Source organism: Aspergillus nomiae (assembly GCF_001204775.2).
Source record: "Aspergillus nomiae NRRL 13137 chromosome Unknown contig00001, whole genome shotgun sequence".
NCBI lineage: Eukaryota > Fungi > Ascomycota > Eurotiomycetes > Eurotiales > Aspergillaceae > Aspergillus > Aspergillus nomiae.
Window position 1 is genome coordinate 22,741 of NW_015378056.1, and position 14,315 is coordinate 37,055.

Here is a 14,315-nt window from a genome sequence, read left to right on the forward strand (position 1 = left end):
TCACAATTTTGGCTGACATGAAGACGAACTTGTACGTCGCTGGTAGTCGTATTTTCTAGACGTGGTCGCTTCTGGGAGAGGGACTAGCTCAATCGCCTGTCTATTTTCCTTTCGAAGCAACCACCTGGTAGACTGCAAGGACACGCGGTTGTGATAGAAACGCCGGGCTGCTACAGTTGGTTCCTTAAGCTGACAGGCGTAGACAATGCCAATGAGCAAGAAGACGACGAGCACGAGGGTAAATATCGCGTCGAGGAAGAAGAAGAGGAGGGCCACAATGCCAGTCATGAGATCCGGCTGATCAAAGATATTAGTAAAGACCAAGCAGAAGATGGCATTGACAAGATTAATGGCGGCGGCAGCGGTGGCAAATGCATTGGCCTTTTTCCCCATATACGGCCGGACAGTTGCGGTACAAATCAAAAGTCCAGCTCCAAAATAAGAAGAACTATAACCTGCGCTATAGGGTTCTATTGGGCGAACGCGATAGTCATCCCTTTCAATACTGTGTAGAGTAGTAGCGGGATGATGAAGTAGAATGCATGGGCCCTGTAATGGGCATACAGATGGCCCCATTTGGCCAGGCAGAGTGAATCAAAATGAAGCGAGCACGTCAGAGGTTCATTTGACCTTCTCGCTGTGCGTGCATGTTGGAGGACCCTAAACGTTGCATGACCAAGAATCAGTCGTGGCGAGCCATAGCGTAATAGCAAGCAGGACTTCGGCCGCCGAGACCTGCTGCCACAGTTCCCACATGGTAAACACACATATTTGCGGGTAGCCAAGACACGCGATTTGGCAAAGACTGCCTCGAATGAAGTACTGCCAGTCAGCCAGGGTAGCTAAGGAATAGCCGGACTTTGTGCACTGGGTCTTTTTCAGAACTACGGATAGACCGAACTTGAGGGCGATGATAGCTAGGAGCATGACCATCGCAATAAACTGAAAGACCAGATGTCCGGTCATAAAGATGTTGGTGGACTCAAGGCCTGCACGGTATCCCATGCGAATGATGCCATGGAGGAGGACTTCCGTTCCATCACCTGATGCTGGCACGCTTCCCCCTATCAGTACTTCGTCGGAACGTTTGAGGAGGCCGATTGAAATAGTGCTAGCTTCGGAATATAAAGTTGAAGGTGTTCCTCCTGTTGACCGCTGGAACCAAGTCGTGATAGTATCCAGAAAGTCTGCATGTACTATGCTCATGGTCCATTGAAAGTTCTGGGTCCAGTTTTGTATCATTGGCTTGAACTCCATCACAGTGAGGCCCACCATGGCTTGACCTTGCATGAAGTTCAGCAGGAGAGCCGTGCGGAATGAAATCTGGTTTGAGATGCTGAGATAGCCGAGAGCCGAGAGGATTATGCTCCCGAAGAGGCCGAGTCCGATGAAAACGGCAAGTGTCCAGCCAACCGCGGCTTGGTAGACTGTACTACTGTTGATCACACTTGCCTCAATACAAGTGACACTTCGATTTGTCGAGTTAGATATCATGTTGACTCGAACAACGGCATCCAGATCAGGAATAGTATAGGCGATACCTATCAAAAGGACTGTTGTCAATGGATACATATAACCAGGGAGCAAAATACTAAGTAGAAGTTCACTGATCAATCCGAAGGAGTTCAAACTTACCGGGAATTTCTGAGATAATATCATCTGACAGAGTCAAACTTGCATACGGCACGGTCAGGTTTTGCGGTATCATGGGACAGAATCCGGACAAATCATAGTCGCATAGATCTAGCCGCATGGTCAGGAAGCTGTACCCATAGGCTAGCACGTCCACATCCAACATGATCATCCCCGAGAAGGTGAACTCGCCGTCATACTCGATCATAAGACTGCTGTTCTCGGGTGTCAACGCCATCCTAAACAAGTCGGTGTTGATAACGCTATCATCAGAGCATGGAATGAGGGCAGTGGACTCGAGTATTTGGAGGGCGTTTATGAATTGAGCAGTGTAAAGAATACCAAGAATGGCTCTGCTCAGGCATATCAAGAATCGCATCTTTCAGTGGGAAAGAAGTGGCAGCTAGAGTGCTGGCCGTGGTAAATCACTGGTCACATCGGCTGCTTATAGCAAAAATAAAGGAGAAAAGGCTATGACCGCCGAGTGAAGATTCGCTGGACAAGCAAGGCGGCAGATTGATTCTTGCGGTAGCCAGATAATGAGAGAGATATATACGGATATAGGCAGCTTCGTTAGAAATACCCACATAAGCCAATGTATCCAATTCCAGGGCCAGCTTCGACACTGCCACAATGAGACCGTGTTTTCGGAGGTACGGAGGTGAGAAGCCAAGATATTCACCATCCACAATGGAGAGTCCATCGCACACTGAAGAGAGCATGTTCCGCATTGTCCGATATTCTTTGCTGGGTTACCTCCTAGCGACTCCTATATGGAACAGATCGTAGAGGCTATCGTATAGATTGTGATGGGAGAAATTGTGGGGCGGAAGATCGGAGGTCGGCAGTCGGCAGAGGAAACCACCGACCAATTCCACCGGGAAGGGGTTTGCGTGGTTTGCAGAGAACGGCGCGCCCAATAACACCCGACGGTCGGAACCTGGACGAGAAGAACTCCGACCAACTCCGCGTGGGCATGGGGGTGGGTCCAGTGACCTTGGAGCCGAGACTGCTGCACCTATCATGTTGTTTCTGTTGCACGATCTTCATAGATCTATATCGGCAATTTCCTCTTACTGGTGGCATCTACAAGGTTAAAAGTACCAGGGGAATTTCAGGTACGCTATGCCAGGAAACAGGAACGAATTGACTGTTATTTTCCAGATAATCATGTACACAGGTCAAGATCGCAAGGATGCCAAAACATCACCCACAGACGCCTCTGCATCCTCCATCACCTTCGCCAACATCTTCTCAATCACTTGGGCCTCATTTTGTACTTGTTCCTTCGCATAGATACGCTTGTCAAAGGCAAACTTGAGCTTATACTCATTCATATCGGCGGTTTTGACAACCTCAAATACTACCGCGTATGGCTGCGGCATTGTCACCTGCGACTTGGCCATAACAATCCATTTCTGGTACTGCTTCTCGGTCGCGATGACTGGTTCAAATGGCTGGAAGAGGAAGAGGGTCTTGTTTGAGAACCCTTCGCGTGTAGTCTCACAGGCTTCGTGAATCTCGTCCATGCCCACTGTGCTATTCTCGGTGTACTGCCAGAATTCATCCTGGGTCTGACGAAGGAATTCGGACACGGGCATTGACGCATCAACTGCCGACCGCATGGGAAGGAAGTTCGCACACGTCCCGTTGATGGTTTGAGGGTCAGCGAGATCAATGTTGCGACCTGTGTACAGGTAATCGAAGGCCACGTCGCGTTGGTTGCTGCGCAGCGCCAGCCAGAGCTGGAAGATAGACTGGAAGATGATGGAGACAGTGGCACCGGTAGCCTTGGCGAATGTATCAAATTCAAGCTTGATGGTATGTACATGGACGGAGTTGATGCGTGGCTCGTTAGCACTGCCGCTGGGAAACTCGAAGGCAATGGGGCGTTTCGTGGACTCCTTCCAGAACGATAGCGTGCGAGACTTGTCCATCTGCCAAATGTGGAATGCAAATTCTTTGAATGAAGTGAAGCGTTCCAACGCAGCATCACGCTGATAAGCCTCAAAGTGCTCACCAAAGATGCGGAGAAGAGTTCCGTCGTAAAGGCCATGATCAAGCTTCGTGACGATTTCGGTCTCACCCGTCGACAGATGCAGAATGGCGTAGCGAATGAAGGGCTGGCCAAACACAAAGCGGTGATGGTCAAGAGATTGAATGATTTGGTTTCTCTGCTCCACGTCGCTGACATTTTCATAGATTTCGACCACGGGGGTTGCATCGCGGAGCACGACACCATACCACTTTCCGTGACAGCGAGTAAAGGTTGTGCGCAGAATGTCATTCGTCGTTGTCAGCTGCTGAACCAGATCAATCCACTGTATTGAGTCAAAGTCGGTGCCGACCTTTCGGACTGCCATCAGACTCCACAACGCCTCAGGATGTGCACCTTGGGTCAGGAACTCGGCCTGTCCTGGTGGGCAAGGATAGATGTACTCATATTCAGTCGGCTGCAGACCAGTAGCAGATATGGCAGCATCAACCTCCGATGGGGAAACGAAAGTCTGCTGTTTGATTTGCTGTACATCATCCGACTCGCCCTTTAGTTGGTCGGCCATGGCCCCAAGAGCAGGGTATTTGAGCACATCTCGCACAGAGATCTTGAGCTGCTTGCGCCTGAGGTAGCTAACGAGATTGATGGCGGCAATGGAATCTCCGCCGAGGCTAAGGAAGTCGGCTTCCAAACCGAATTGGTCATCAGAAAGCTGCAGGGTATCGATCCATGCTTGTTGCAGTAACTTTTGTGTCTCAGATACTAGAGGGATAACAGCACCCTTTGACTGCGAATTGCCGACCTTGTCAAAGGAGAATTTGGTCAGTTCACCCTGGCTCAGCGACTGCAGCATCGCCTTGAGCTGCTTGCGGTTGGCCTTGCCGGAGGGCAGTCTTGGTAGCGACGATAGAGGGAGAATTGCTTTTGGAATCATGTATGGAGTCAGCCCAGTGAGCTTAGCTCGGACACGTTGCACATTCACAACATAGCCTTCCAGGGGAAGGATCTCGCCCGGTTTCTCAGCCACTGCACCATCGAAAACGGTAATCGCGACAAGATGAGCGGTGCTGTTCTGCTTCCAGACAACCAACACACAGTCCTTGACTTCGCCAGTTCTTAAGAATGCCTGTTCGATCTCTCCCAGCTCGATCCGATGTCCGTTAATTTTGACCTGGTCATCTTTGCGCCCCAGACACTCAATATCTCCATCGGGAAGATACCTGGCCAAGTCACCGCTTCGGTATAAGCATTGCCCGTTGAGCATTTCACTCTCAATAAAGGCGGCACTGGTAATATCGGGTTTCTTGAAATACCCTTGCGCAAGCTGAGGTCCAAAGAAGCAGAGCTCTCCGACAGCACCATAAGGAAGTGGGCGAACTCCATCTGCTTCCAGGATGATGGAACCCACGGACGCGAGGGGCTTGCCAATATTACCTCCGATTGTGTCCATATCGACGTCCTTCATGGTCACCAAGACGGAGGCCTCAGTGGGCCCATAGCCATTGCGAAGTTTCACGCGTGAAGCCCATGTTGTCACCACGTCACGGGTCAGCTGCTCACCACCAACAGTCATGGATTCCAAGGTCGGGACATCGCTAGGATTCAGCAGACGAGCCACCGTAGGAGTCAGGAAAACATGGTTCACGTTCATCTCGTTGATAACCTCGGCCAGGTCGTTCAACAGGCGGTCTGAGGGTGCAATGCACAGAGTCCCACCGCTGTGCAGTGCTACAAAAAAGTCATACAGCGAGACGTCAAAGACGTAGTTGGAGAACTGCAGCATCCTTGATTCCTGACCCTGTCGATGCTCAAATTCGATGATCGACTGCATGGCAGCTGCACAGGCACCATGTGTGACCATGACACCCTTTGGAAGACCGGTACTTCCTGAGGTATAGAGTAGGTAGGCGAGGGAATCCGGAGAGACAATGATTTGCTGTGGCTCGGGGCAATAGGCGCGAAGTCTGGCCTGATCCAAGAGGATGCAAGGAATGTCACTTTCCGAGGCAAAGTACGACTCAAATTCCTTCTCCGTGAGGACGAACTTGGCGCTGACGTCCCGAGCGATGTACGCGTTCCTTTCCAAAGGATTCTCAGGGCTCAAAGGCACATAAGCAGCGCCGAGCTTGAACAACGCGAGAATAGTCCTGATCATCAGTGGCGATTTCTCCAAGAGAAGAGGTACAATGTCACCCGGCATTACCCCGCGCTCGGAAAGATAGTTCGCCATGCGATTTGCCTGAGTATTCAACTCATTGTATGTAAGGAGCAGCTCGTTCTGGTAGTTGATCGCGACCCGATCAGAGTAGCGACGGGCCGTGCCTTCGAATTGGCCATGCAACGTGAGGTTCGCATCAGGCAAGTCGTTATGTGACTGAAGCATGAGTTGTAGCTCTGTCTCGCTTACCAGGTTTGTTGCCTTGACGGTCTGTCGAGGATTGGATGCAATGGCCTCCAACGCCATGCAAAACTGATCGAGGATAAATTCCAAACGACGCACGTCCATTGGCGAGGTGAGCGTAACGTTGAGACCTCCAACACCCTCCTCAACATTCAGTGTTGTGTACTCCGTTCTCCATACTGGCCGCGGGCCATGGAGCTGGAACACCTCCTTGGAAATATCATTATTAGCCGTCTCGCTGGCGAGGATATTAACCATGGTGTCAAAGAGACTAGTGTTCTGGCGCTCGGCAGCGGACAGGGCATTACGGACTCCAAACTGGGAGTGTTTGATGGCCTTCCAGAGACTGGTGTTGACAGACTGCACCAGCTGCTGAAGTGTCAGCTCCGGATCAATTGCGACGGCGTAGGGAATAACAGCAGCGTGGGCCCATTCAGGGCCTCAACACCGGGAACAGGTAACTCGCGACCGGAAACAGCAGTTGCCATTGTGACGGACTTTGAAGCGATGTGGGACGAGAGAACGAGAGCCCAAGCTGCATGGATGATTGCACTCAGAGGCGCACGCAAAGCTGATGATGCAGCCCTGACCTCCTGGCTAACAATGCGCCTGGCCGAGGATGTTGTCTCCACAGGAGCATAATTGAGAATTGTTGGGACTGCCTCGCTGAGGTGTTCTCTCCAGAACTCCTGAGATGGCTTCGTGTCTCGTGCGTGCAGAAGCGCAACGAACGACTTCCACTCTGGGCGCTTCTCAGGACGACGGCCGTAGTACACACTAGCGACATCATCGAAAAGGAACCTGTGTGACCAGAAGTCGAAAAGTACATGATGAACCGAGACGACGAGAATGCTTCCATCTAGGACAGCGACACGCATGAATGGCTCTCCTAGTGTGATGCCTCTTTGTTTGTCCTGCTCGAGATAATCTGCCAGACTCATGGAGACTTCCGACCACGGTAGGTTGAAGTCATTGCGGAAGACCTGAACGAAGCTCTTGGCTGCGGTCACGAAGGTTGATTTCAATAGTCCAGTGCGCCAGAAGATGACTTGGAATGCCAGCTGTAGCCTTACAGGGTCGAGATGGCGAATATCAAAGATGCGTTGGTAGAGATAGTCGTCGTTCCCCTGGAGTGTGCTGGCCAGGATGCCTTCTTGCAGCGCCGTGACAGGATAGGCATCGACAACGTGGCGGTCAGCAAGGAGGCTTCCCTTGAGCACTGGATCGGAGATGTATGCAAAAGCCTCGGACGGCTCATTGCTAACTCGAGTCAGCGTCGAGTCTACCTGGGCAGCATCAGCAGTTTCCTCGACTGTCTGTGCTTGAAGCATATCCGCCAACTCGACATGAATCCCGCGTTGCTTTAGCTCTCGAATCGCGCGAATTGCATCAATGGAAGTTCCTCCCAATGCCACTAGGGAATCAGTGGGTATGATGGAGGATGCGGGCATATTCAGCACTTCCGCCCAAACCTCTGCAATCTCCGACGCAAGGTCGCTCAAGCGGGTCGCCGCACCACTTTCTGGTGAAGTGCCGTGGCCCAGCATCTGGCTAACCTCTGTGCGTTCAGCAAGTTGACGAATGGCCCGGAAATCCACTTTTCCGTTTTGGTTGACGGGCAATTCACTGCACGACAGCCAATAGCTAGGAACCATATACGGTGGGAAGGACTGGCGGGCATAGTTGCGCAGATCCTGCACGAGCCTACCCCAGTCCGACTCGGGCGAAGGGATAACAGCGGCCACAAGCGACATGCGGTCGTTGATGTAGCAACCCACACAGACCAAGCCGGCCACCCCCGTTACCGAGGCCAGTTTGGCAGCCACTTCCTCAGGCTCCACTCTCTGGCCATGGATTTTAACCTGATGATCAATACGACCCAGGATTTCAAAAGTTCCATCCGCACGCTTGGCGGCCAAATCGCCCGTGCGAAACATCATCGTGCCGGGCTCGCCCTCTGGTGCCTTGACAAAGGCAGCTTGGGTTTCTGTGTGACGTCGGTGGTAACCATTGGCAATCTGAGGACCATATAGGCAGAGCTCGCCCGGTTCGTTGACTGGGAGAGGCTTGAGGGTGCCAGGCTCCAGGACAATGGCTCTGGTGGTGTCGGTTGGGAGACCAGGGTTGCGGGGGTTATCACCTGTCTTCAGTTGACGGGAGAAGTTCAATTGAGCACATTCGCTCAGTCCATATGACACCCGCAGGTGTACTTTGTTCGCCCAGGTGTCAACAAGGGCCTGGCTGAGGGGCTCGCCAACGGTGGTGATCTGCTGCAAGGAGTTGGGTGTCTCTTCTGGAGACAACAACGAGAGGGCGGAGGGGGTAATACCCAGCGCGTCGATCTGAAGGTTCGTCAATACTTCGGGCAAAGCAGTCGCGAGTCGATCCCTTCTGGCGAGGCAAAGACAGGCGCCCTTAGACAGGGTAGCAAGAATTGTTCTTCGAGCTGCGGAGAAGATAGGGTTGTAGAAGAGCAACCATCGATTGCGACCATTGAGCTGGAATTGGTCGATGCCATGGGAGACAGCACGATGCTAAGAAGGACGCCCTTGGGGATACCGGTTGAGCCTGAGGTATAGATCAGGTATGCCAGATCGGATGGACCAATCGAAGGAAGGTCAAGTGGCACATGGGTCTGTTTACTCGACCGGATGCTCTCGATGGTGATGCTGTTATCAAACAGGGAAGCATACTTTTCATGGACAACGACAGCCTCAGTGCCGCAATCCGTTGTAATGACGCGGTTCCGTTGCGCAGAACCTTCCGGGTCAAGAATGACATAGGCAGCTCCCGACCAGAGGATGGCCAACACGGTAGCCACAAACTCGACTGATAGGTCCATACACAGGGGTATTATACGACCTGGGTGGAATTGAGCCACTGCTGCAATGTGGGCGACGAGCTGCCAAAGTTGGCCATAACTGTAAGGTTGCTCTCGCTCGCATTGAACCGCAGGAGCATCAGGATTCGACTCGACTTGGTATCTGATATAATCGGTAACGAGGCAAGGAGGGGATGGGGGGGTGCGAAGAGGGAATGACCGAGCTTTGGTCGATACAACCGGAGAGCCCTGTAGTTCAGGGCTTTCCACGACGTCTCGAAGAGCGACAGGAGCCATTTTGATGCCGTGGCAATATCACCTGGAGAGGAAAAAGGATTGTATGGATGATACCCTCTAGGTAGACTTCTTCATCTGGTCTTTTCTTGATTTCTATGATGTTTTGAAGGGTTGTACGAAGCTATTTATGTCTAGTTTCCAAGAAGGCTCCATGAAAATCCCAATTCGAACTTCGTCAAACGCCATCTCCGGTAGTAACAGCATCTTCGGGGCCGAATCCAAAATTGATGCCTACAGCGAGCCTTCTTCCTGCTGACCGGTTCCTAGAATACGGACAATTCCGTGTCTTCGCCCTTCGATCATGGAACTCGCCATTCCTCGTCTGTGCGGCAATCAGCGCGAGGAGCGCAGGAGACTCCACCCTCAGCTAGAACTTGCCTTGCTAGTGATCAATTGTAAACGAGTATACGCACGTCTACTCCTCAATCACATTAAACACTAGATGTTTGGATCGACCCAGAACGTGATGTCTGCATATGCTGACAGGGGTTGTCGCTGTTCGGCATTCCACCGTCTCTGCCTAAAGCACGAGGAAGGAATACGAGAAACTCACAGGAGTTTTAGTTACATCTGAGCAGGTCAATGGCATTGCATTGTTCATCCTCGTATAAAATTGCATACTTGTCGGATTCCAAAATGCCTCCGAGAACCGACAGAGTGCCGATGACGATATCTCACAGGTACCATGCGACTCTTCAGGATGCCAATCCTTGATGGATTGAGTGACACATGGCCTATCAGGGAATAGTCATCACTTGCCATAATAACTCAGGCCTGGGAAGTTGCGAGCCGGAACGGAGTCATGAAAGTTCCAGGGTCTATCCGGCCGCGGATAAAGGGATAAAGTCAGCCTGCAGAAATTGCGCAAGGGGTGCATTGTCACGTTTCCACCCATGTGGCATAGTATAGTATTGCGCTGTGAGCCATCGTCTTACGTGCATGTGGTGGCTTGCAGTGTATCCTCGTATTCGATCTGCGGTGCCTGCAGACACGAATGCGCCACCAAGCGAACGTCTTGCAACCATGTGCAACGGGGTTTGGCCTCTGCCCATTGCCGTTCGCTAAACTAGAAACAGTAAGGATAATGCGAGATCAATACGATTTATGCAAGGTTAGGCCAAGCTCGCCCTAAGACGGGATCTGAGCTCGCAGAGGAGGAATATGCTTGGTTTCTCTTGGTGAAGAGGTGGCGCAACGCTAAAGCGGAGGATTCTGATACTATTTCTGCTAGTGAGTCGGAGATATTTTACGAGTGTCTCCCAATTCCAGGCTTTGAGGACCATGGTTCTGACAGGATCTGTGCGTCGAAATTGGCTATAAATGGCCTTCTACAGCACTTGACATCGGCTAGCAACACCATCGACTTCTCTTTCACAGCCAATCAACTTCAAGGGCCAAGTTTTATCCTTTATTCACGTTACATCATCATGGCAGAATCTCTCGTCTTTGCACACGGTTCAACGGAACCCCTGAAAGAGATCCGTCTTCACTCGATTCCCACGCCTACGGACTGCGGCCCTAGCCAAGTGATCGTGGAGTTGCTGGCGGCCCCCATCAATCCTTTGGATTTTCTTGTGCTGCACGGCAAGTACCCCGTGAAGCCACAAAACAATGTTGCCCTCGCCAACGGCGAGCAAAGGCCTATTCCCGGTTCAGATGGCGCGGCCCGTGTCGTCCAGACGGGGTCTGCAGTGAGCCAGGTGCGCATCGGGGATACGGTCATCATTCGGACCCACTGCCAAGGGTCCTGGCGAACGCACGCCGTGCTAGACGAGAACGACGTGCTGCGCGTTCCCTCAATGGTGGATCCCCGACTCGCCTGCATCCTACGCATGGGCGTCGCACCTGCCTACTTCTTGCTGCGGGATTATGCCACCATCGAGCCCGGTGACTGGATCATTCAGAACGCGGCCACAGGCACGGTGACCCATTTCGTGAGTCAACTAGCGCAACTGCAGGGGGCCAACATCATCAGCGTGATTCGCGGTCGCAGCACAGAGGATGAGCTCGAGCGCACGAAACGGTCGCTGCGGTCGCATGGCGCATCTATTGTCTTGACCGTTGACGAGCTTAGAGCCACCGGCCCGGAGCTGCTTGCCGGCAAGCGGATTAATCTCGCCATCGACTTTGTGTCCGACGATGCACTGGCACGGTCGATGGTATCTGTTCTGGCGCCTGGGGCTACCCTAGTCACTGCTGGCTTCCTGGGAGTAGCGCCGTCGGGCACAGATGGCAGCCTGCGACAGTTCTTGTGGCAGCGCAACATCACTCTCAAGGCATTTCGGTTGAGCGATTGCCTGAGCCGACGCTCGTCATCCCAACAGACGGCGCTCATGGAATGGTTTTCGCGATTGTTCAAGGACGGAACGCTGAAGGCTCCGGCCCTGGAGTATGTTCGGTGGAAGCGCGGAGACGAGGGTCTGGAACGTAAGTTGCAGGAGGCACTCGAGCGTCATGAGAGGGGGGATGTAGGCGAACAGAAGAAAATCTTCGTATTTGAGCAGTAGTCGGTGCGAAACATGTCCAATCGTTGAATTGTGGAAGCTAGATCAATGCACGTTATGCAAATATTCATAGCATATGGTTTTTTATTCGCAACCTTCTTGTTGCACTAGCTGTTGAGCGGATTCTACTCCACTGTGAATCCATAGTCGCATACCCGCCCAGTAGAGTCGGCCTGCCTTGTTTGATCGGCGCGGAGGACCTCGCTCCCGTACCCGTTGCTAAGCCCTAACAAGCCTTTGCAGCAGGAGACCCACTTGTTTGGATTCCTAGCCCCGTTTTTGGTCCACTCCAGTCTTTGTATACGACCAAATATCGAGGTCCTTAGCGGTTTAATTTCCGATCCTCAGGGCCAGCGAGGGAGCTGATTCCCACCTCCATACACACCAACACGTGCGTGTGGCCTCTCAAGCGAGATAACCGCACGGCGCATCCATCAAGGACACTTGGTATGGGCCACGCCCCACAGGGAAACGATACAGGGCTGGACCGCTCCAGCACAGATCTTCCCCCGCCGGTCGATGTGTCGCACATTCCTGGTAAACTCAAGGATCAGCATACTCGATCAAGGCTGGTCGTGGCTGAGCCTTGGCGTGTAAGATCTGGATTCTGCAGTGTTTATCATTTCCGTCTCAGGATTATGTCAAGGGTACAGTCACAGAAATGCACGGCCAACCCCATTGGGAAGATACCTGAAGGATTCTCCCTACGCGGTGTGTTGATGGACTGATCAAGGCGCCTGTGCAGCCACCAGAGAGCATGATTGAACAGCCAACGAGCGAAGGATTGCGCAGGATATTTACCCTGGCGGCCGGGTCGGGTGGCGCCGACTTGGCCGGATCTTGCTTGGGTTGCATCTAGGCTGATCTAGCGGGCCGAACACGAGTGAAGGCGTCGCCAAGGAGCCCAATCTCACGCAGGGATCTAGGGTAATACGAGCTGCATGCCTGCATGGAAATAAATAGAATATCTATAATAATACACGAGTATTATCGCATCATTCCGGAGTAGCGCCCATGCACCGGCAGATCGCACCATTGAATTATTAATCACCTCGGTCGGTGTATCTGCCGGGGTTCTTCGCTGCTGAAGCATATAGAGGGCTGCTAAGGTTGTCTCGTCGAAAAAAAAAATGAGTCGATGAAAATTCGGGTAGTCGTGCCATTCTCTTGCTCAGTTAATGATCAATTTCCCACCTCATCATGACTGTTACTCCGGACAATCATAGTGGAGGGTCGTCGTCTCCTCCCTCCACCCTCCCTGTTGAGGTCGAAAATGAGAAAGCCATACCGGTGCAGGAGACACCAGCGCCTCCTCCGCCTCCCAATGGAGGGCTGGTGGCATGGCTCCAAGTGGTCGGAGCCTTTTTCCTCTTCTTCAACTCCTGGTAAGACATGGCAATATCCCTGGTTGATTTTCGTGCTCAATAACCGATCTTCTAGGGGCGTCGTGAACACCTTTGGCGTGTACCAGACCTACTATGAAACGGATCTGTTGCAGGGTCATTCTCCCTCGTCCATCTCCTGGATTGGCACGGTCCAGGGCTTCCTCTTGTTCCTGGTTGGAGTCGTTGCGGGTCCCGTTTTCGACAAGGGGTACCTCAAAACCATGATCGCTGTGGGCTCCTTTCTGGTCGTTTTCGGTCTGATGATGACCTCCCTGTCGACCAAGTACTACCAAATCTTTTTGGCCCATGGAATTGCGGTCGGCGTCGGCTGTGCCTTTCTCTTCCTGCCGAGTATCGCCATTGTGGCCACTTACTTTACCACGCGGCGGGCCGTGGCGACAGGCATCACGGCGTCCGGAGGTAGCATTGGTATGTTCTCGCCCTCCTCCCTCCCTGAACGTAACGTCCTGACACAGGTACTAGGATCCGTGATATACCCCATCATCTTCCACAAGCTCCTTGGCCCCCTCGGCTTCGGCTGGACCACCCGTATCATCGGCTTCATCGCCCTCGGTGGGTTGTGCATCTCCCTCGCGGTAATGCGCTTGCGACTGCCCCCTCCCAAGCAAACCCGCTCCCTCCTGGATCTGTCGGCCTTCAAGGAAGCCCCCTTCCTGATCTTCAGCTTTGGTCTGTTCTGCGCCTTCGTTGGCCTCTATTTCCCGTTCTTCTACCTCCCCACCTACATGTCCAGCGTCGTCCACTCCACCGATGACCTGGCCTTCTACATCATCGCCATCCTCAACGCCACGTCCGTGTTCGGTCGTATTACCCCCGGGCTGGTAGCAGACCGGCTTGGCTCCCTTAACACCATCATCCCCATGGGTCTGGGTGCGGCGGTCCTCGCGTACGCCTGGATCGGCATCAAGAACCTTGCGGGAACGATCGTGTTTGCGTGTCTGTATGGGTTCTTCTCTGGGGCGATTGTCTCGTTGCCCCCGACGATTGTGGCGCGGTTGAGTCCGAATATGAATATTGTCGGCACCAGAATGGGGATGTGCTTTACGTTTGCAGGATTGGGACTGTTGATTGGCAATCCCATTGCCGGGGCGCTGCTGGATGTGGAGAAGGGGGTGTTTTGGAAGGCGGAGCTCTTCAGCGCGGTTATGGTTACAGCGGGAGTGGCTGCCTTTGTCTGGTTGAGGCTCTTGAAGTGGACGGATGGTGAGAAAGGAAAGTATTAATTCGGTCGAGGTTTTGGTGATGGTGATGGTGAACG

General features: G+C 52.7%; 5 protein-coding genes across 5 annotated transcripts; 2 read left to right on the forward strand and 3 right to left on the reverse strand.

Annotated features, from left to right (window-relative positions):
* Positions 1–393, reverse strand: ANOM_000148 (uncharacterized protein; the record flags this gene model as incomplete). Its single annotated transcript, XM_015545406.1, has 1 exon — positions 1–393. One exon carries the CDS (start codon positions 391–393, stop codon positions 1–3), a length of 393 nt encoding a protein of 130 aa, XP_015412524.1.
* Positions 394–660: 267 nt separating this feature from the next.
* Positions 661–2,011, reverse strand: ANOM_000149 (transient receptor potential ion channel family protein; the record flags this gene model as incomplete). The annotated part of the gene is made up of 2 exons (XM_015545407.1): positions 661–1,541; positions 1,636–2,011. The coding sequence occupies 2 exons, from the start codon at positions 2,009–2,011 to the stop codon at positions 661–663; spliced, it is 1,257 nt and encodes a 418-aa protein (XP_015412525.1).
* Positions 2,012–2,813: 802 nt separating this feature from the next.
* On the reverse strand, positions 2,814–9,147 carry sidE (nonribosomal peptide synthase SidE; the record flags this gene model as incomplete). The annotated part of the gene is made up of 3 exons (XM_015545408.1): positions 2,814–6,398; positions 6,476–8,527; positions 8,575–9,147. 3 exons carry the CDS (start codon positions 9,145–9,147, stop codon positions 2,814–2,816), a joined length of 6,210 nt encoding a protein of 2,069 aa, XP_015412600.1.
* Positions 9,148–10,574: 1,427 nt separating this feature from the next.
* Positions 10,575–11,654, forward strand: ANOM_000151 (MDR family NADPH-dependent oxidoreductase; the record flags this gene model as incomplete). The annotated part of the gene is made up of 1 exon (XM_015545409.1): positions 10,575–11,654. One exon carries the CDS (start codon positions 10,575–10,577, stop codon positions 11,652–11,654), a length of 1,080 nt encoding a protein of 359 aa, XP_015412599.1.
* A 1,197-nt stretch (positions 11,655–12,851) lies between these two features.
* Positions 12,852–14,280, forward strand: ANOM_000152 (MCT family MFS transporter; the record flags this gene model as incomplete). Its single annotated transcript, XM_015545410.1, has 3 exons — positions 12,852–13,036; positions 13,092–13,465; positions 13,520–14,280. 3 exons carry the CDS (start codon positions 12,852–12,854, stop codon positions 14,278–14,280), a joined length of 1,320 nt encoding a protein of 439 aa, XP_015412602.1.
* Positions 14,281–14,315: the final 35 nt, after the last annotated feature.